The sequence below is a fragment of the Apis florea genome, unplaced genomic scaffold (assembly GCF_048593485.1).
Source record: "Apis florea isolate Af1SG1 unplaced genomic scaffold, ASM4859348v1 contig_3517_pilon, whole genome shotgun sequence".
Classification (NCBI taxonomy): Eukaryota; Metazoa; Arthropoda; class Insecta; order Hymenoptera; family Apidae; genus Apis; species Apis florea.
Window position 1 is genome coordinate 1,241,802 of NW_028256778.1, and position 20,484 is coordinate 1,262,285.

The 20,484-nt window shown below is 28.0% G+C and overlaps 4 protein-coding genes across 6 annotated transcripts; 1 reads left to right on the plus strand and 3 right to left on the minus strand.

Moving 5' to 3' along the window:
* On the minus strand, nucleotides 1–7,289 carry G9a (histone-lysine N-methyltransferase G9a). 3 transcript variants are annotated; one of them, XM_003698555.4, is made up of 12 exons: nucleotides 5,924–7,289; nucleotides 5,256–5,848; nucleotides 5,119–5,169; nucleotides 4,935–5,038; nucleotides 4,169–4,811; nucleotides 3,774–4,106; nucleotides 3,454–3,682; nucleotides 3,166–3,372; nucleotides 2,835–3,091; nucleotides 2,504–2,754; nucleotides 2,261–2,436; nucleotides 1–1,781 (listed from the first exon to the last, which is right to left on the minus strand). In XM_003698555.4, the coding sequence occupies exons 1-12, from the start codon at nucleotides 6,757–6,759 to the stop codon at nucleotides 1,619–1,621; spliced, it is 3,843 nt and encodes a 1,280-aa protein (XP_003698603.2). In that variant the 5' UTR covers nucleotides 6,760–7,289; the 3' UTR covers nucleotides 1–1,618. The 3 variants fall into 3 exon arrangements, with proteins under 3 accessions (XP_003698603.2, XP_086770084.1, XP_086770085.1); XM_086913958.1 differs by lacking the exon at nucleotides 2,261–2,436; XM_086913959.1 differs by lacking the exon at nucleotides 1–1,781 and having other exon boundaries at nucleotides 2,313–2,458.
* Nucleotides 7,290–7,949: 660 nt separating this feature from the next.
* Nucleotides 7,950–13,724, minus strand: LOC100872794 (uncharacterized). Its single transcript, XM_012493887.2, has 8 exons — nucleotides 13,452–13,724; nucleotides 12,259–12,716; nucleotides 11,998–12,177; nucleotides 11,786–11,920; nucleotides 11,456–11,703; nucleotides 9,624–10,316; nucleotides 9,220–9,507; nucleotides 7,950–9,157 (listed from the first exon to the last, which is right to left on the minus strand). The coding sequence occupies exons 1-8, from the start codon at nucleotides 13,606–13,608 to the stop codon at nucleotides 9,022–9,024; spliced, it is 2,295 nt and encodes a 764-aa protein (XP_012349341.1). The 5' UTR covers nucleotides 13,609–13,724; the 3' UTR covers nucleotides 7,950–9,021.
* A 115-nt stretch (nucleotides 13,725–13,839) lies between these two features.
* On the minus strand, nucleotides 13,840–16,910 carry LOC100863242 (ATP-binding cassette sub-family F member 1). The gene is made up of 5 exons (XM_003698568.3): nucleotides 16,283–16,910; nucleotides 15,971–16,196; nucleotides 15,269–15,914; nucleotides 15,015–15,193; nucleotides 13,840–14,941 (listed from the first exon to the last, which is right to left on the minus strand). Exons 1-5 carry the CDS (start codon nucleotides 16,633–16,635, stop codon nucleotides 14,447–14,449), a joined length of 1,899 nt encoding a protein of 632 aa, XP_003698616.1. The 5' UTR covers nucleotides 16,636–16,910; the 3' UTR covers nucleotides 13,840–14,446.
* LOC100864535 (adenylate kinase 8) lies at nucleotides 16,910–19,633 on the plus strand. Its single transcript, XM_086913960.1, has 11 exons — nucleotides 16,910–17,167; nucleotides 17,247–17,373; nucleotides 17,458–17,549; nucleotides 17,608–17,704; nucleotides 17,801–17,893; nucleotides 17,954–18,075; nucleotides 18,196–18,373; nucleotides 18,457–18,581; nucleotides 18,644–18,753; nucleotides 18,848–19,016; nucleotides 19,093–19,633. Exons 1-11 carry the CDS (start codon nucleotides 17,072–17,074, stop codon nucleotides 19,357–19,359), a joined length of 1,476 nt encoding a protein of 491 aa, XP_086770086.1. The 5' UTR covers nucleotides 16,910–17,071; the 3' UTR covers nucleotides 19,360–19,633.
* Nucleotides 19,634–20,484: the final 851 nt, after the last annotated feature.

A 20,484-nucleotide genomic window follows, 5' to 3' on the forward strand; every position in this document is an offset into this window, starting at 1 on the left:
TATCTTAAAAAGAACTACATTTCTTTTATTATACAAAAAATCAATAATTTGTACAAAAAGGTGTACTTATGTTCTAAACTGTTTGTAATAATACGAACATTTATAAACAATCATTCTCTACAACTCAATAAGCAAATATCGAATTCGTAACTTTAATCGAAACACGAAATTTGTTACGAATTTCAAACATACTGCATTCATAACGTACACCAACCAGTACTTAATTCTTTTCTAATCACACACATCGTTCGCAAAACTATAATAATTATAAACACACATTCCTTTATAATCCATACGTTACGTACAGAATCTATATAACAATTATATATTATGCATATCATTATTTTATTATTTAAAAACTAAGAATCATAAAGTGGCACATCTCCTGAGATACAAATGATCACAAAAATATTCGAACTCTTGATTTCTATGCTCTATATCTAAAATAAATGTAAATAAACCAGCAATGTTTTGCAGTTTATATAGCATAATATGTAGATATTAGAACATAAAATATTTTTGTCTTAATACAATTGTTATTTAAAAAAATTATATGAATTTTTATATTGCAAAAATATTTGGACACTTACAAAATTAAGTTAAAATAACTAAAATATTTGATTATCTATAAAATAACATTATAAAAGAATTATAATACTACATATAATATTATAATAAAGTATATAAATACAGAAAACAAAAGTTTGGTAATTTATTTTGTACAAAAAAAGAAAAAATTTATTAGTTTATTGTTTGAATACTACTAAGATAAATCAAAGTCTATTTTTATTAATTTATGAAAATATTTGAATATATTGCAAATTATATGACAATTCTGTAAGAAATTAGATCATAAATAAAGATAAGAATAAGAAAATAAATAAAGTGAATACACAGTCGAGAAAAATGATAAATTCTAAAATAGGAATAAGATATAAAATATATTATTAACAAAAAATAATTTTTAACACATTAAACTGATTAAAATGTGTCATAAAATCAAAAGGATATCAAATCCAATATTTAACTTCTATAAAAAATTGTTATTTTATTTATTTTAACTTTGTTAAATATTCGATTATTTCTATATTCGAAAATTCATTTTAAATATCTAGTAACAATTTGTACTAATAGAAAATTTTTATATTCTACCATAATCTATACTATGCTTCAATATATTACAAAACATTTTTCTTTACTTTAAGCATATTTATTCCAAATGTAGAGCATATGAATTAAAGTTATAGCGTCCAAATATTTTTATGATAAACTTTATATCCTCAAGATAATTGGCAAAAGTAGGAAAATACGATCAATTAAAAAAATTAATATAGATTTCGATGTGTTCGATTTCAACGAACTGGAATAAGAAAAACGTAGTTCCTTCTTAGCTCGACATAGCAAGATAACACTTTTTTTAATTATTCTTGTGTCAAATTCAAATCCCACCACCATTTGTACTTGTACTTTCTTTTAATTTCATAATTTATGAAAATCGTTTCAAAGTAAATGGAAAAATTAGAGATTCTCTCAATTAACATTCCGAGTAATAAGAAGGAAGAACATTAAACTAATAACTAAAATAAGTATATATAGAATTTGCTAAATTGGTTTAGGATTACGATGATTGAGCTGCCAGCATTTCTTCTTGCTGTATTTTTCTGCGGTAGTTGTCCAAAGTAACTTGTATAGTCTTCTCAGAATATCGGCAGTTTTCGGCTCCACAGGTACATGTGAATGACTTGCATTTTATTATCCAGAATTTCTCTCCATAATCGAAGCTGAAGGCAAACAATTCCGTATTGATCTTCAGTGATAAATATATTATATTAATAAAAATCGATGTTCAAAAATGATAAGGAGAAATAAGTATATTTCTTGTAGCCTTCAAGTTCTTAGTTCTTATAATTAATAATAAATATATAGTAAACTAATCTTCTTTATAAAAATAATACGAAAACTTACCATCTTCAAAATCAGTGAGAGAAAAGGAAAATAAAGTAATAAATATCATACTCGATATGTCAATTTATCTATTTTAAGATATGGAAACAACATTAAGCTCACATATTTAGAAAGAGGGAAGCAGAATTTTAAGAAAGAATGAGGCGAAGAAACTAAAATTACCAGCGATATCGATTAGCCAACCAAAACCAAACCAGAAATGGTTTATTAATCAAAAGAAATAGCATGAAACGTCGTTTACTAATATATACATGTGTTGCAATTTCCACGTGCCAATCGTTTTTTTTTAACATACCCGAGCTCTTCATCTGCCTCGATGTCGCGATTCGCAAAAAATGCTATCCTAGGAAAATGCAAATCCTGATGCTCAACAAATACTCGCACGGGCAAGAGATTGGGTGCACATGAATGATTTATAAAACGAGCAATGTTTCCATACCGTCTGGCATCAATACAATATGTTTCTCCATCCTATACCCATATAAAATTTGATCTTTAATCATTCAATCTTGTATATTTTCCAATATTGGATACTCACTCTATTATCTAAATCAAACAAATAAGAATCATCTTCTCGATGATCTGCTTCAGAATCCGAAATAATTTCGCCAACGTATTCACATACATAGGAACCTTTCGGAATGTGCCGTAGCGTTCTAAGTCCCCATCCTTTACCTTTGGTTCGAAATAATTGAAATCTTTGTGTCAGACCATGTTGAATAACACGATTATTACATGTTATACGATTACAGTCACATGCTGGATTGCATTCAAATAACATTGGAGGATCTAAATAAAAAATAAAAGATCTAGATAAAAGATATTTTTTATATACTTTAAAAAAATATGATATCCAAGTAACATATTACCTGTATAATTAAATTCTGGAATCAATTTTCCTTCTTCATCATACCAACATCTTAAACTTATGTTTCCACATAAACATTTTTCTGAACTACAATTATCTTCACATCGACAAGATTGTAAAGATGTTATCGTACGATCAACATTTATATTACTAGTAAAACAATTTTCAGTTACATAAAGAAAATCTGTTGGCTTATCTTCTGAATCATAGCCATTAACACATTGTATTGGATTAGTTTCTTTACCACGTGAGATATCACTGCAAAAATAAAGTAATAAATATTTCACTACTATTATTTTATTGAAAATAAAAACATTAAATTTTGTAATTACTTAGTTAATATTTTGATTGTTTTTTCCCACATATGTTCAGAAAGTTCATTGACTTTGGCATTTAATCTTAAAGCAGACATAGTATCACCATCATTTGTACAGCAATTTACTGCTGTTTCACCTGCAGCATTAACTTCTCCTATTTTAGCACCACGAGCTAATAAAAGAACACTAACTGCATATTGATCTTGTCTTGCTGCTATATGCCTATAATGTCATTAAATATTATATATGAAAATTTATCATTTTAGACATATTAAAAACAAATATAACTATTTAAAAACTTACAAAGGTGTGTCACCATGAACATTAACAGCATTTACATCACAACCTTCATTAAGTAGCATTTCTGTAATTTCTGAACTTCCGCTAAAAGCACTCCAATGCAATGCTATGTTTTGTTCTGCATCTCGAATTAAAGGATCGCATTTTCTATCTAATAAGAATCGTGCGACGTCAGTATGACAAAACTCACATGCCCAAATTAAACTAGTCCATCCACCATCATCAACTGAATCTAATGGAATATAATAATTATTATTACATGTAATATAAAAACAATTCATATAACACAATATAGTATATCACTTTAATAAAAACTTAATTACCTACTAATGTTCTCGGTGCTTTGCATTCTGTCAAAATTATCCTACACACTTCTAAATGACCAGATTTAGCAGCCATATGTAAAGCAGTCATACCATCTTCTCCTTTCAATGTAACATCAGCACCTATCCTTATTAAATACTTTACTACATCAGCTTTACCCTTACTAGCAGCTAACATCAAAGGTGTTAATTGATTTCTATCCATCACATCTAATTGAGCGCCAGCTTGAACTAGTACATGTACACAAGACAAATGACCTTTATCTGCAGCTATATGAAGTCCAGTCCGATGAGCATAATCTCGGAATGTATGATTTGCATTATATCCACATGCTAAAATATTAAGATATTTATAAATGATTTTTTATAACTGAAAAGTATATACAATAACGTACCTAAAACATTAACTAGTTTTTCCAAATCCCCATTTTTTACAGATGTATACAGGCTCATAATAGTATAACGTTCAGGTCTTTCAGAATTAACAGATGGTTCAGGTATTTTAATAATATCTGGTTGAATCAAAGGACTAGGAGGACGTTCTGCCAATTTTGTATTGTCACCCTTTCCTGGTAAACTCATTTTTGCAGAAGGAAGCTTTGAAAATTTTTTTCGAGTTGGAATGAATACAGGTTTTCTTAATCCACTCATAGTGACCATTACATCATATGCTGTAGTTTCGTTTCCACAATGTGGACATACGCCTTTTTTATTTGGATAAATTTCACATTCACGATGATATTGATGACCATTAATACATTGTATAAATCTTCCTTGTGAACAAAACAATCCACAAGAAGGGCAGCAATTATGTCTTAAAAGCCTTTCTTTATGCATTCGACATAAAATAATAAAAGGAACACGTGTACTCGGTCTTCTCATTGCCACATCATTGCTATCAACTTCATTACAACATCCTACCAATCTATTATCAATAGAATCTATTGCAGTACAATATAATGGTGCTCCAGAACCAGTTATTGTTACATAGAGTTGAGACCTTACTTGACATAAACATAACATTGATTGACTATATGTCTGAAAAATATAAAAAATATAAAAAATATAAAAGATATGAAATATATGAAATATATAAATGAAATTTAAAATATATTAAATAAATAATAAATATATATAATACTTTTCATTCATTCTACTAACTTCACTCATAATTGCTGTTGATTCTGGCTTTGAGGCTTGTCCTTCTGCAGGGCTTGGACTTGGAGCCATACTTCTTCTTGTTCTTTTTATAGGTACAATGCTTTCTATAATCATAAAAATAATATAAATTAACATAATCATTCTTTGTAATAATTATGAATATTAAAAAATTTTGAAATATTACCTTCAGGATAATCATTGTTTTTGCCTGTTTCTGCAATTGATACAGAGCCATCTAAAAATATATAAGTCAAAAATTTAAAACAAAATAAATTGAGGTGAAAAATCTATTTTATATTGTATAAAATATACGTCTCATACCTTCAAATGAATCTGCTTTTGCTATTTTTCTTGCAGCTTGACTTCCTCTAGGTCTTCCTCTTTCTCGTTTAGGTCTGCCAGCAGCAGGTTTTAAAAATGGTTTTTCAATATCTGCTAAAGATATGTCATCGCTTGCGGAACTACCAATTGAGTTATTCAATTTTGTTTGAGATTCTGAACTTTTTATCATAGGAGATAATTTTGGCATACCATCAAAATCAGATGAAAAATTTTGTGATTCATCCAGAATTGTCTCATTTGCATTATTTTCTGATATAGAATTTCTAGAATATTCTAATGTTGAATTTACCTCAGAAATAGTGATATTTCCATCTGAAATGGAAGATTCTATTTCCTGACGTATGTCAGGAGGTTTAGTTTGCAATTGTTTATTTTGATCCTTTCCTTGTATCACCTTTTTAGGTCTTCCTGGTTTATTATATTTCCGCTGTTTTTTAAATTGTAAATTTTCTTCTGTATAATTAGATTTTTCTTTCCTTGCCATTGCATTTTCTAATACAGTACTCTTTAATGTTTCTTTACATAGTCTCCTTGCAGAACGTTTAGGACCTGGAGATTCTTCAGTGTGATCACTAAAAATGTCATGAAATGTTTACAAATATCATGCATAATATTTTATATATTTGAAATGAAAGAAAATAAAAAACCTAAGTGCTCTTAATCTAGGTCGTCCTGTTCTTCTTTTCCTAGTAACTGGAACTATGCTGTCTGCTTGATCCACCTGTTCTGTAGGTTCTATTGAAGTATCTGCTTCATCAGTCTTTGTTTTTTCATTAGAAATAGTAGTTTTATCTTCTGTTACTACCCTCATATCTTCTTTTGGTAATTTTGATTCTTCTATCTTTTCCTCTGATTCTTTATTTTTGGATTCTATGGCTATTTCTTCTGGTCTACCTTCTTCTGAATCTGATTTTTCAACATTATCGGAGTTTTCATCTGAATTTTCAATCTTAACAGAAACACCGCCAATTTGATCACAATTTACCAATTCATCAGGAACTAAAGTAAGGTTGGAGGAACAACTTGATATCTTTGTTTTTTTACCATCATCGGTATTTTCGTCGATTGTTCTGAAAGTAAGAACGATACGCGGAATTCCATTATCTTTTTTCAAAATTTCTTGTTTTCCAGTATCTTCTTTATGATCTTCTTTATGATTTTCATCTGTTGACATTGATTCTGTGGTCTTTTGCTTTGTTGAAATATCTTCTATATCCTTATCTCCAGCAAGGTCTTTTTCAATTGCTGATTTATCAAAATTTATCTCCGATTTTTCGATCTCCTCGTGATCCAATTTTTCTGATCGATTAATTTCTGTACTTTTGACGGGACTTACACTTTTGTTAAATTCATTAGTCATACCCTCGAGAATCTGTTGGATACTGACCTTATCTTCGACCCTTTCGGCAGCCATACCTTCTTCTTCGCCCCCTTCTTGACAACCCTCCATCGTGGCATCTTCTTTGCTCTTATTTTCAGACATAATATTAGATTTTAATAACTGGAAACTATGAATCTTTACACTTAAATTGCCACCTCATTGTAAGATTTAGCGATCAATAAATTAATTGTTAAATGCTGAACGACTACTGAATCGTACTGTAACGTTGACGATGTCTTCCGCAAAGTACAAGTAGTAGTTACAACGGCAGTGGAATGCCTTCTAAATTTGTTCCTGACTGAATACTATCACTGATATTTTATAAAATACCACGAAAATATCTTTCCATACACTCTTTAACAGCTTGACTAATTATATTATCACAGAAACTGTTTGTTCTACAGATTTTTGAAGAAATATCTACACTACGTTAGCGTGCCCCGCGTAGACCTGGAGGCCATATTGATTACTCAGGGACGGGCCGATTCGAGTGAAGAATTTATTTTTAAAATGATCTTCGACCAAGCCCTTTTCATATAAAATTATATACTCTCTTTTAATTTTAAAAAGTTATACAATGCTTTTAATGTATTATATTGTTTATAAATAATATTAATAAACATGAATTACACAAAAAATGTACAATATGCATATCTATATAATATACGACCATAAGTCTATGCACTTACACATTGAGAACAAAAAAGATAATGAATTCGTTACTATTTCATTACTTTCAATTTAACTAGATTAAAAGAATGTTTTGTAATAATTTAATTTTTTATTCAAACTAATCTTTCTTATAACTGAAATCATATAAAAAAATTAGAAATTAATGTAATATTTATGTGATTTTATGTAAGATTTTAGTTTAATAATTATAGAAAAATTCATTATTCTCGATTTCATATATTCATCTATATAAAAGAAGCAATATCAATATAAATATTAATAATGTCGTTTTATTAAAGACAATAAATTCAGATTTCTAACATACAATTATTCTTTCGAGTAAAAATATTATTATTTTATAAATCTACTAATATTTATAATAAAATAAAAAATTGTTATAATATAATTATTGCAACTAAATGAAACCATTACGAAGCAATAATAGCATCGCGCATGAGCGCCTAACAAAAAGAAATTGCTTAGCATTACGTGGCAGTACACGATAAAAATACATTAATAAATGGCTGCGCCAATGAGCAATAATCATAAATATTAATGAATATAATTTTTATTCTGAAATTCTTAATGCAAATAATGAAATAAATGAAATAAGTCAATGGTATCGTATAAATATAAGTTTATTTACATTGCAACAGATCCATTTGTCAAATAAGCGACAAAGGTGATTACGAGTGTAGACTGAACAAAGTTAATGAATAAATGTTAATTAAAAATAATAATTACAACGTACTAGCCCAAACACGCCTCTTATTTAAATAATATACATTTGTTGAAACTCGTAGAATCTAGGAGACGTGAATATTGTGCTTTCTTTACGGAAACGTCGTTTTAATATTTTTTACGATTTGGTTTTCACTCAATTAATTCAGTGATCGCTGTATGCGTTTGATATTATTTTACAAACGATAATGAAATGTGAAAAATCATCATATCTAAGTCAAATTGCAGAGATACTGCAAGGCCGCCCGAGGACGAGAAAACTACTTTACAAGTTTGGTTTCACATACTCTCACTTGTCTCTCGATAAGAAAAGAAGCGTAAACGAAGAATGATAGGAACGGTTTACGCGTTCAGTACGATGCCGCATCCCTTAATAACGATTTCCTTTTCTCTTTTAGTCTTTTTTTGTTCTTTTTTCTAATTCTTTTTATTTTTTATTTTTTATTAATTTTTTTTTAAAAAAACGTCGAACATACTACATTCATTTATATCTTTACAAGCAATATAAAAAGTTGAGCATCGTATTGCATCAGTGATTGCATTCTATATAAATACACGTCGATAAGAGAATTATTGACAAAGTAGTTCAACGCGGTACGTTACAGCCACGGAAATCGTGCAAAAATGAATCCCAAAGACCGTCCTCTCGAATTTAGGAGTCTACCTTTCTTTTTATACTTGCGAACAATTTCAATGTTCAATAATAACATTATACATAGTACGTATTTAAGTCCATGATTCAAACACGTACATTAGAATTCACAATATCACCGAGTATTACAAACAACTATTTTTTGGTTTAGAATTGTTTTCAAGTATATTGTGCACAGATCACTTGTATGCACAACCATTGTTGATTATAACACGGTTCTACGTGATACATGTAATTAATTCAATTACTTTTATCGCATATGGCACCAACAAAGAATATGATTTAATCGTAACGGTGGGTTATGGAGGCGGAGGTCTCCTCTGCGGTTCAGGAGTGTAACGTAATCGAGCTCGTACATGTTGAGGGCTACCAGGTACGGAATTACTTTCCGATAACCTTCTTGGTGGTGGTTGAGGCGGAGAAGATGAAACATACCTTGGAATGAATAATTAGATTAAAAAATTGTTTACATTTTAAAACCAATAAAATAAAAATACCTTCGTGCGAAAGAAGGAGAGGCTTGATCCATTAAATTCCTTCTAAGGGCAAGAGGAGATTCACCACGACTTAATCTTGGTGGAGGTTCTGGCGAAGGAGCACGTTCACTTCCAAGTCTAAGACGAACATAAGAAGCAAATCGCTTCTTGGCAGATTCTTTAGATCCACCCTGAACAGGTGGCATAGCAGATGAAGGTTCTTGTTTTAATTGATGAGCAAAACGAGAAATTAATAATTCAGGGCTAGTAGAACCATGAGATCCTTGTGGAGGAGGCTCAGAAGGAAACCTATATTAAGAAAAATTAACATATAAAAAAAAAAATACGTAATAATCATTATTATTAAAAATTATTAATCATATTATAGTACATACTATAATATACTATAATAATACATTATTTACCTTTTACGACTAATCATAGGACTACCATAAATATCTTGTGTTTGTGGATGAGTTTGAGGCACAGATGGAGTTTGTCCTAATCTTTGTTGAAGAAATGGAGAATAACGTCCACTTTCAGTTGATTGTATTACATTTGGAGGATCAACATTTTCTCTCCTCCATGGTGAATAATCTCGAGCAAATGGACTTAAAGATCTAGAGACACCTTGCCATCTTTCCTTACTGGTATCTCGATCTTCCGTAAAGCGTCCATGATATGGTGAATAAAGTCTATTTCCTTCTATTGTACTAGAATCTTGTCGATATGGAGAGAACGGTCTTCCTTCTTGTCTACCTTGTCCATTAATAGAACAATGATTCGAAGAATAATCCCTATTTTGATCGACATGTTGTTTATAAGGTGAATATGGTCGTTGAAAATTCGTTTCTGATATATCCGCCTCATTCGACGAAGGAGGAGAAAATGGCCTGGAAATTTCCTTTCGTCTAAGAGCGTATGGACTATAAGATACATAGTTCGCACCATTCTCACTATTTGATCGTTGATGAAATGGCAAAAAGCTGGAGTTTTGTGAGTCTTTGGTGACATTGCTTCGTAGGAAAGCTGGTACTTCAGATTGAGCCCTGAGATGAGCTGTTTGTTTTAGAGATACATGACCCGTGATTCGCTGCTGCCACCCTGGCAATCTGAAACTAAATCCAATAATGTTAAACAATAATTAATATATTATCAAAAATAAATTACTATATCCCCAAAATTAGCATAATTCATTTAAAAATGTCACTGGTACCAAGATAATCGTATCATGATGATTCTGTAAAAAAATTTGAGTTTACAGAGGGTTAATAGAAGTTAGAACGTTAATCATAGAATCATGCAACACAAACAAGGATAGAGGAATTTTTACCAAGGTAACAGATCATAAAAAATATCTATATTCAAAAATAAAAAATTCGAAATATTGCATGCTAAAAACATAAGAAATTTTAACTGATATTATCCTAATATTTAAAATAAGAATAAAAATATAATAAAAAATAATAATATAACTGAAAAAATAATTTTATTTTATAATGAATGGAGTGTGCACAGGAAAAAATTATTTGTGCCACTGGCAGATCGCTACATAAGATAAAGACAAATAAATGAATATTCAAATAAATAAAAACAATGCTTACCATGAATGAGGGTTGAAGGGTGGGGTGTGTAACAGGCGCGTGCACAAACCAAACAACTCGAAATGAAAATCGGGCAGATTTTTGGATAATTGTGAGGTGTATTTTTTTTAAGTTTTTTGGAATTTATGGATAAATTTTTAAGGAAAATGGAAAAAGGGGCAGGGGCGAGGGAGAGAGGATGCTATGCTGCGCTGCCTCCCTCAAGCTCAACGCTGCAACACAATTTAATACGCACGCAAACTTTTAATCGAAATGTATGGATAGGTTCGTAAATGTCGTTTGGTAATGAATAAAAAGAGATAAATATATAAAAACTAGTATCCAACAAAAACCCAACTTTAAAATTCAGCGTAATTTTTCGAGCTGTTTTTTAATACCTACCCATTAACCATGAATGCTGAAGTGTGTTAAAATTTTTAAAACTAATATAAAAAACAATACCCGGTTATTTTCAAACCAAACCAAATCATTATGATATTAGTTGGGAATTTCATGCCATGTTTAAAACTCTATTCGTTTTTTATAGAACGAATTTTTCTAATAGCATATCTCGTTTTTTTTTATCACGTATATCTTTTTTAATCAAAAATATTCTATATAACAGCTAAAAACTATATTTTAGTATTTTTAACTAACAATTATTGACAATTTACCTTGGTTCCAATTGTTGCATAACTCTGCCAAACCATTGGCAACTAGAATTTAGAACTGAAGAGTTTGTTTCTTCATCTTGTGGTACATCATATTTTCGAATAAAAGGATGTTCCATGAGTTTATGATATTTTGGACGATGTTTATAATTTTTTGTAAGGCAACAACTCACAAAATTTCTAAATTCCTTAGAAAACGATGCATCTGATGGAAGGGAAGGAGGATCATCTTGTACTACTCTGCTCAATACCTATAAATTTATATAAATACAATAACTAAAACACATTTAATAACATGTAATATATATTTTTTACATATATTACTCATTTTACCTCAAAATCAGTCTTACAATCTCTGTAAGGAAATACTCCTGTAGCTAATTCAACTAAAGTGATACCCAAACTCCAAACATCTGCTCTTATATCATAATCTGGTTTAGTTGGATCAGGAGGATCAATTCTTTCAGGCTGTAAAATTATAACAATATTTCATAAAATAATTTCAAAATATAGATATAACAAGAAATAATATTAAATATACTTACAGCCATATAAGCAGCACATCCTGCACTTCTAGTTTTTGCTTTACTATCAACTAGTCTACCAGATATACCAAAATCACATAATTTAACTCCTCCCCTTTCATCAAGAAGTATGTTACTAGGTTTTACATCTCTGTGAATTACACCATGCTTTTCTTTCAAATATGATAATGCTTTTACTGTCTATAAAAATATTTTTAATATAAATAATTCAAAATGATATTAGAGTAAATAATAAATAATAAAATTTATGATATCACTTACTGCTACTGTAACTTTTCCTAAAAATTCTTCTGGCATTGCTTGTCTCGTTTTTTTTAATAATTTATCTAAACAAGTTGCCATTAATTCCATACAAATCCATACATCAGATTCAGTAATAAAACAACCCAAACATTGCACAATATATGGACAATCATGTGATTTTAAAACAACATCAAGATCCATAATTATCCTTTTATTTTCTTCTGCATTACCAGAACGTCTCATTTGCTTGACAGCAATGAGTACACCACTAGGTTTATGCCTCATCTTTACAACATGACCACAGGTACCATTTCCCAATTCACCTAGGTGCTCTAAGTCTTTCATTTCAGTTTGGTACCTTTGACCATTAATATTTAAAATACCATTCATTTTCATAATTTCTTGTAGTTTTGATTCAAATTCACTATCTTGTTTCTTTGGAGGTATTTGTGAGACTTTCAATGTTGGTATTGGAGCTGTATTAGAAATAAAAGTCAATCATATTTAAGACATAAAAAGAAATAATATATTTCACATTTTAAGAACATGAAAAAAAAAATGATAGTAGATTTTTATTATTAAATTGTGTATATTTATATAAATTAATATTTTACAAATATAATTTAAAAAAATAAATGTTAAATAGAGATTTATTTTATTTTTTAAATATTAAAATAAATATTTTATATATTTTTACATGTAACATATGTATGTATATTTTTACATTTTTAATTTTCTTATAAATACATAAACATTCATAGTTTCATTTAAATCATTTTATTAATAATATATTTGACTATTAATAGATAAATATTAAATCATTTAAAGATAAATAATTCAAAATTAGATAAAAGAGAATATTTATTTTTATCATTACAAAGATAATTTTACTCAAAAAAAAAAGTATTGTTTTTATTTATGATTCATTTAAACATTTTTCTATTTATATCAAAACTCGATTTATATGTTAAAATAAAAAAACATTTAAGTGTATAATTCAAATAAAAATTACTAAAAACTTGAATGAAATAAACTACGCGTTAAATAGAAAGATTGAAAAAGTATCGTATATAGAATCAACAGAATAAATTGTGATGATCAACATAACCTGTACGACAAGTAATAAAACTAAAATTTTATTCAAAATTTTTGGAAAAAAAAATCAAGAAAAAATTTTATCATAATCACAAAGATGTTTAAATTAAACTCACGACGTGAAGCAGAACTTGAGACAGATCCCGAAGATGACGATTGAAGGCTCGTTCCTGGTCCAACCTCGCTGTTCTGTCTATCTCTATCTCTTGATTCATTTTCTGCTCTAAGACGTTCTTGCAAATTTAAGATCTTATTCTCCAGAGTACTGGACATTGCGACGTTTTTTTGCGACACTATCAAATTCACCGCAAGACACCACCTCGCACAAAATATTTGACAATTTTCACATCACTCGTCTACCCCTTTTGGCAGCGAACATTGCGCCGCCGGTTATACGCATTTCAGTAGAACCAACTCTTTTCAGATTTCTTAGAAATTACTAGAAGCGTTTATGATAAGAAAGTTTTTTAAAACAAGATTTTCAAGGAAAATTATTACGTCTTCTAAACACAATATTATATATATATTCTCATTTTAATACAAAATTCATATATGTACAAATTGTTTAAGTAGAGATCAACATATAAATCATTTCTATTTTTTTTCTTCAAACATGAAGCAAATTTTTATAATACAACTACACAATTATGTGTAGAATTTAATAATACACATGTATATAAATATTTCTTCGAAGACTTGATTAATATATCTATTGAAATTGATTATAACTGTCAGATATGGAAAATTGAAAGAATTAGAATATTTTAATTTTATAAATAATAAAATTTATATATTAAAAACAGTAATGTCTTTCAACTTTTCATATTCATGACAATTATAGTTCATATTAAAATTTATAATTTTATTACAATTTGACAATATTTTAATTGTCAACTATCAAACATGATGTAAAATCTGAAGCAAAATTCAAATAACATTTCGCATTTACAACATTGATAGTCATATTTTAAATCTGATAGTAAAAACCTCATGATATTACAGAAAAAAAGCTAATATGGAGAAAGCAATGATATATTTAAGGAATATTCATTTAAAAGGATTAATTTTATGAACCATTAAAAATTATTATCGCTCTACAAAGAGAAAGTATTCATTGCAAAACAGCAGCATTTGCAGCTATACTTGGATTATTAACAACTTCTCCTAAACTTTCCAACAATTCTTTTCTATAATCATCGAAATCTCCATCAATTTCATTAATTTGTTGGTTTTCAATTACATATAAGCAACATTCTGTGTCTCTAATTAAACGTTCATCATGAGAGACAATAATAACTCCTCCTTTATATTCATTGATAGCATCAGCCAATGCATCAATAGATTCTATGTCTAAATTATTTGTTGGTTCATCTAAAATTACAACATCAGGAGCATTTAAACATAATTCAGCTAATGCAACTCGTGCTTTTTGACCTCCTGACAAATCTTTCATTTTAATTGTATGAGCATGAGAACTAAGTCCAAATGTCCCTAATTGCTTTCTAGCTTTTTCATATGGTAAATCAAATAAACGCATCAAATATTCCACTGGTGATTCTTCAGCAGTTAGATGTTCACCCGAATGTTGATCAAATTTTCCTATTCTCTAAAAATCATAAAATATAATTTAGATATATAATTTTGTTATTTAAATAATAAAATATATTTTTATTACTTACTAATCGATGATTTTTTATGGATTCTCCTTTTATTGGTTGTAAATCACCTGTTAATAATTTCAAGAATGTAGATTTGCCAACACCATTAGGTCCTACTATAGCTATTCTAGAACTTAAATCTATGCCAAAATCAACATCAATAAACAATGGTTTTTGTCCTTCATAAGCAAAAATTACATCTAAAATAAAATATTTATTTTTAAATTATTTTTCTTAAAATATAAAAAAAAAATTAAATATTGACATTAACATACTATGAAGACCAAGGATTGGTGGTTGCAATGGAGGTGGATCAGGAAAACTAAATTTTACTATATATTCTCTAGGTTTTTGTAATAATTCAGTAGGTGCACTGTCCTCTTCTTGCTTTTGCATCTTTGTTCTATTTTTTTCTTGTTTTCTAGTCAAGGCTTCTTTTTGTTTCTTTTCAGCTTGTTTTTTACTTTGACCTGAAGCTTTCATATCTTTAAGTCGTTTTTCTTGTTTCTCATATGCTTTAATCATTTCTTTTTTCTTTTGCTCATACATTTTCTTAAACATACTGTAATTTCCCTTGTAATAAAACAACTTTTGTTGATCTAAATGAATTATATCTGTACATACATTATCTAGAAAACTTTGGTCATGAGAAACAATAAGTAAAGTTTTTTTCCAGGCTTGAAGATAATTGTCTAACCAAATAACAGCATTTAAATCTAAATGATTTGTTGGTTCATCAAGTAATAATAATGTTGGTTCTAAGAAAAGAGCTCTAGCAAGAGAAACACGCATACGCCAACCACCAGAAAAATTTTTTGTTGCTCGATCTTGCATAGCACGATTAAATCCTAGACCAGCAAGAATTCTTCTTGCACGTGGTTCTGCAGAATCTGCACCAATTATCTTTAATTCTTCATAAACCTATAAAAAAAATATATTACTATAATATAATTATTAAGATATATTTAGTAAATTACCTCTTGCAATCTATTTTGAACAGAATTATCTCCTTGTTCTACAAATTCTTCTAATTTTTTACATTCTGTCATTAAATCTTTACATTTTACATCTGCATTAAGTACTACTTCTACAGCAGGAGTATCATCAGCAATAACTTCTTGTTCACAATATAAAACATCAATATTAGGTGGAATAGCAAAAGCTCGTTTTGCAATATGACGAAGTAAAGTAGTTTTTCCATGACTGAAATAAAAATTGAAATTATATACTATTAATTAAATTAATATCGAAATTATATTTTATTAATTACAAATTCGAAAAATATATACCCATTTGGTCCTACTAATCCATAACGTCTACCTTGTGCAATCAATAAGCTAGCATTGGTAAACAATTCTTTTCCCTTAGCAGCAATACTAAAATTTTCTACTTTAATATCAACAGCATTTTCTAATTGTTGATTACTTCGTTGTTGACTTTGAGTCTGAGAAACAGTGAAATTTGTTTCAAGTTCGCTATGACCCTGACCACCAGTTTTCGTTAACATTTCCATCGTTTTCTCATATTCTTGCTGTTTTTTTAATTTTTTCTTTTCCTTGTGTGTTAATTTTTTCCCCGTTTCCTCCATTTCTATATCAGATATTTTTTTCGTAACATCTAATATTTTTTTATCGGTTGACATACTAAAACGTGTACTTAGTTTCCTAACCTCAATATTTCACACCCGATATCTACTACCATAAAAAACGAAAGCACGTGGCGCCATCCAATTTTCCGCATACCATAGCATATTGCAGTAATTTATAATTATAAATAAGATATTTATTATCTATTAAGAATATAAATAAAAAAAGAATTAATAGTAAAACTAACATTTTGTGAAAAAAAACCTTTACAAAAAAAGAATTTGAACAATATATGGATATTATATTATTTTTAAATATACATAAAATAGATAAAAACAAAAAATAATACATGGTACAGTTATAATACAAATAAAACAATTGAAATAAATGCGATACAGTAATTAGATACGATAAAAATAAATTATGATTTTTAAAATGAAATAAAAGTAAACAAAAATATATTTTTTAAATGTGAATATTTTAAAATGAAAAATGTCGAGATTACAGGAAACAGAGAAAAAAATGCATACTATGTATGCAAATTTTATGTCGTATATGGAGAAACATCGTCTATATGAATTATTTTATGTAAATAATTTGTATTTTATAAATATTATCTTTAATTTACTTTCATTTTATTTCACATAAAAAAAAGAAATATATACAGGAAATAGCAACTCAATTATTGATTCAAAAACCCGAAGACCATCTTGTATTTATGAAACAATATCTTCATCTTGCTGCAAAAAAACTCGATATATCCAATATTATTTTAATTGCACCTGAAAGTTTTGGTAGGTTTCGAATTTCTATATATAAGTTATTTAAAATTAAATTGTATTTTTTGAGAGTAAAAAAAAAAAATTTTATATATACAGATAGAAAGGCATTAGCCAAAATTCTTCAGAAAGAATTAGGTGTATATCCTTTGAGCTTGAAAGATCTTCGTAAAGTTTATTCTCAGCAGAATGTAAGAAGAATTCAAATTTTTGTTATCATTTTTTCAAGAAATAAATTTTTTTTATTAGGATACTTGTTATTGCGAGGAATCAGAAGATCTTGCACATGCAATGAGAAAAGTATTAGAAAGCGGAGCTTTTCATGAAAGTGGATGGTTGTTATTTGGTAACAATATAAAAATATATGTGCAAATATAGAAACATAATAAAAAAAGAATTGCATATTGTAAAAGCTTCTTTTTACCTTTGATTTATAATATAGATTTGCCAAGAACGAAAAAAGAAGCACGAATATTTCAGCGTATGGGTATAATACCGACGCATGTGATACAACTCAAAGTTTCAAATGAATATGGTAAAATTATAAAGAAACATATTTAAATTTGTAATAAATTTACATGATTTTCTTTTATAGAAAAATGGAATGATATTTATACAAACAATGCTCATTCAACTTTCATAAAATCTAAAAAATCACAAAATCAATATTTAAAAAATTTACGAGAATTACGAGAAGTATATGCACACTATTTAATAGTTGGTTAAGTTTTATATTTCTAATTTTTAAAATTTATACTTCTAATTAAATAGAATAACAAATATAATAATAAAGAAAAGCAATATTCTTAATAAAATTAAAAAATATTTCATTTCTAGGAAATCGAAGTAGGTATCAGATCCATTGAAGAACTTGGAAAAGATTGTGCAAAATTAGCAAAAATAAAGAAACATTGTGGAACACCATCGCTTTTTCGTATTGTATTAATTGGCTCTAGGGGATCTGGCTGCACTACTATAGCAAAATACTTAGCTGAACGATTCAATCTTGTTTATAGTAATTTTCATCTATTTATTATTAGTTTCTTATTTTTAGATAATATAACAAAACTATATAACAAAAATTACTATTTATTTCAGTCGATTATGATTATATTGCAGAACAAGCGCGTTTACAACAAAATTCTTTAGGAAAAATTCTTCGATTATTTGAAGAACAATGGGGTGAAAGACCCAAACCTGAAATTAGAATTCAAATTGTTGAAGTATAATAAAATTAATGAATAGAATTTTTACTTCAATGATAATGATATAACATTATTTTTAGAAACAAATATCTGAGTATGAGTGTTTGAAAAGAGGTTGGGTCTTAACGGGTTATCCAAAAACTGTAGAAGATTTTAAATTATTTGATTTGAGTCCTACCCCTCCAAACAGGTAAGAAAAAAAAAAAAGAAAGAAAGCAAATATCTAAAATTTAAATGCGAAAATTTTTTTTAAAATTTTTTGTTCAGTATGTTAAATATTTTAGAGTAATATTTATGGAAGTAAGTAGTGATATCTGCAGAGAAAGACTACTCAATCGTCGATACAATATTGTCACAGGAAGCAAACACAATTTGTCTACAACAATCATCGGTAACGATGATCTTAAATTAGGTGTTCATCCTAAAGATTTCAGATTGAATGTCGAACGAGATGTAAAAATATAAATCAAATTTAGTTTCAAAATCGATAAATTTATGCATCATTATAACTATAATAATATTGTTAAAGTTACAAGAATATGAAGAAAATGTGATTGACATGATGGAATATGCAGGCGAATCTGCAATAAAAATTGATGGAAACGATGAAGAAAGAATAGTTCGAGAAAAAGTAGAAGCAAGTATAATGCGTCCAATTTTATCTTGGCAATCAAGAATACCAAGACCTCCACCTAAGATTGATCCAATGAGCATTGAATTTGATCCTGATGATGAACCTGATTCCAGCGTATTCGATAAAATACGTGCCCCTGAACCGAAGTATACTTTTATCTAACTTACAATTAGTCAGCTATCGAAAATATTTCATTTTCAGCAAGGATAGAAACTGGGATACTCCTAGTATATTCTGTTATCCTAACGCGCAGAGCATCTTATTTTCACAATATTACAGCATTTATATGATGTCATATACAAATTTTCTAAAACACTTAACGTTTAAATCTTTTTTTATAATTTAACTTTCATAGTATTTAATATTTATAATTTAAATACTACTACATTGAAAAAAATGAATCATAAAAATAAATTTTGATTAAAAATTTAAAAAATGAATATTTATATCTTAGCAATAATTTTTTAAAATTTTATGTTATTAATTATTGATATTTTTTAAAAAGAAATATAAAAGAACAATTTAATGAAAGAAATAGAATTATGATAACAGTATTTCAATCTTATTTTCTTAAAAATTTCAAGTGTGGCTAATATATATAATATATTGCTGCAAAAGTGAACAGTATCTCAAAGAAAAGATACAATTAAATTAAGGATATCACACGCCTACATTAATGAGGATAATTGCCTCAAACGCGAAGCATATTTCAGGATCAAGGACATATAGAGTAAAATAGGTCGCACACGATTGCAGAACTTGCTACGAAGGATGAAATCCTGCTTATTTTGCCTAGTAGTTAGTGAGACTTTTGCCTTTTTGAGAAATTTATCAATTGAGTGTTCTTCTTCCTTCACATTAAGAGAAATTCGTAAATGAATTATTATATATGTTATTATCATATGAAAATTAATTACAAAGAACAAACATTAATATTTCATTACGTTATTAAAAGTTTATCCAATCAAAAGTTTAATATTTTATAATTTATAAAATATAATTTTAAAAGATATAATCTGTAACTTGTTTATTTTTATATAAAAATAAAATCTACTGCTGCAATAATAAAATTCATATAAAAAATAAAAGTTTTCAAATCAGCTATCGGAATTCATTTCCGCAAAACTACATAGACACCGGAAGAAAAGAGGAAATTTAGGTTAAGGAAAGTAGAATTGAATGGAAGTAGAATGCAAGATAATATCTATATAAATAATAAAAAAAATATTCGATTAAACATGATAAAAAAATAATTCCTAAATTCCTAAAACATTTGTTAAAATAATG

Coding starts and splice junctions, on each gene's coding strand:
- LOC100864535 (XM_086913960.1), top strand. CDS start 17,072: ATGTCGAGATTACAGGAAACAGAGAAAAAAATGCATACTATGTATGCA. Junction 17,168..17,246: donor GTCTATATGAATTATTTTAT/GTAAATAATTTG, acceptor AAATATATACAG/GAAATAGCAACTCAATTATT. Junction 18,076..18,195: donor TATATGCACACTATTTAATA/GTTGGTTAAGTT, acceptor TTTCATTTCTAG/GAAATCGAAGTAGGTATCAG.
- LOC100863242 (XM_003698568.3), bottom strand. CDS start 16,635: ATGTCAACCGATAAAAAAATATTAGATGTTACGAAAAAAATATCTGAT. Junction 15,915..15,970: donor TTCAAAATAGATTGCAAGAG/GTAATTTACTAA, acceptor TTTTTTTTATAG/GTTTATGAAGAATTAAAGAT. Junction 15,194..15,268: donor ACCAATCCTTGGTCTTCATA/GTATGTTAATGT, acceptor ATTTTATTTTAG/ATGTAATTTTTGCTTATGAA.
- LOC100872794 (XM_012493887.2), bottom strand. CDS start 13,608: ATGTCCAGTACTCTGGAGAATAAGATCTTAAATTTGCAAGAACGTCTT. Junction 12,178..12,258: donor TAGGAAAAGTTACAGTAGCA/GTAAGTGATATC, acceptor ATATTTTTATAG/ACAGTAAAAGCATTATCATA. Junction 9,508..9,623: donor CCTATGATTAGTCGTAAAAG/GTAAATAATGTA, acceptor TTCTTAATATAG/GTTTCCTTCTGAGCCTCCTC.
- G9a (XM_003698555.4), bottom strand. CDS start 6,759: ATGTCTGAAAATAAGAGCAAAGAAGATGCCACGATGGAGGGTTGTCAA. Junction 5,849..5,923: donor CCTAGATTAAGAGCACTTAG/GTTTTTTATTTT, acceptor TGACATTTTTAG/TGATCACACTGAAGAATCTC. Junction 3,092..3,165: donor ACAATCAAAATATTAACTAA/GTAATTACAAAA, acceptor TTATTTTTGCAG/TGATATCTCACGTGGTAAAG.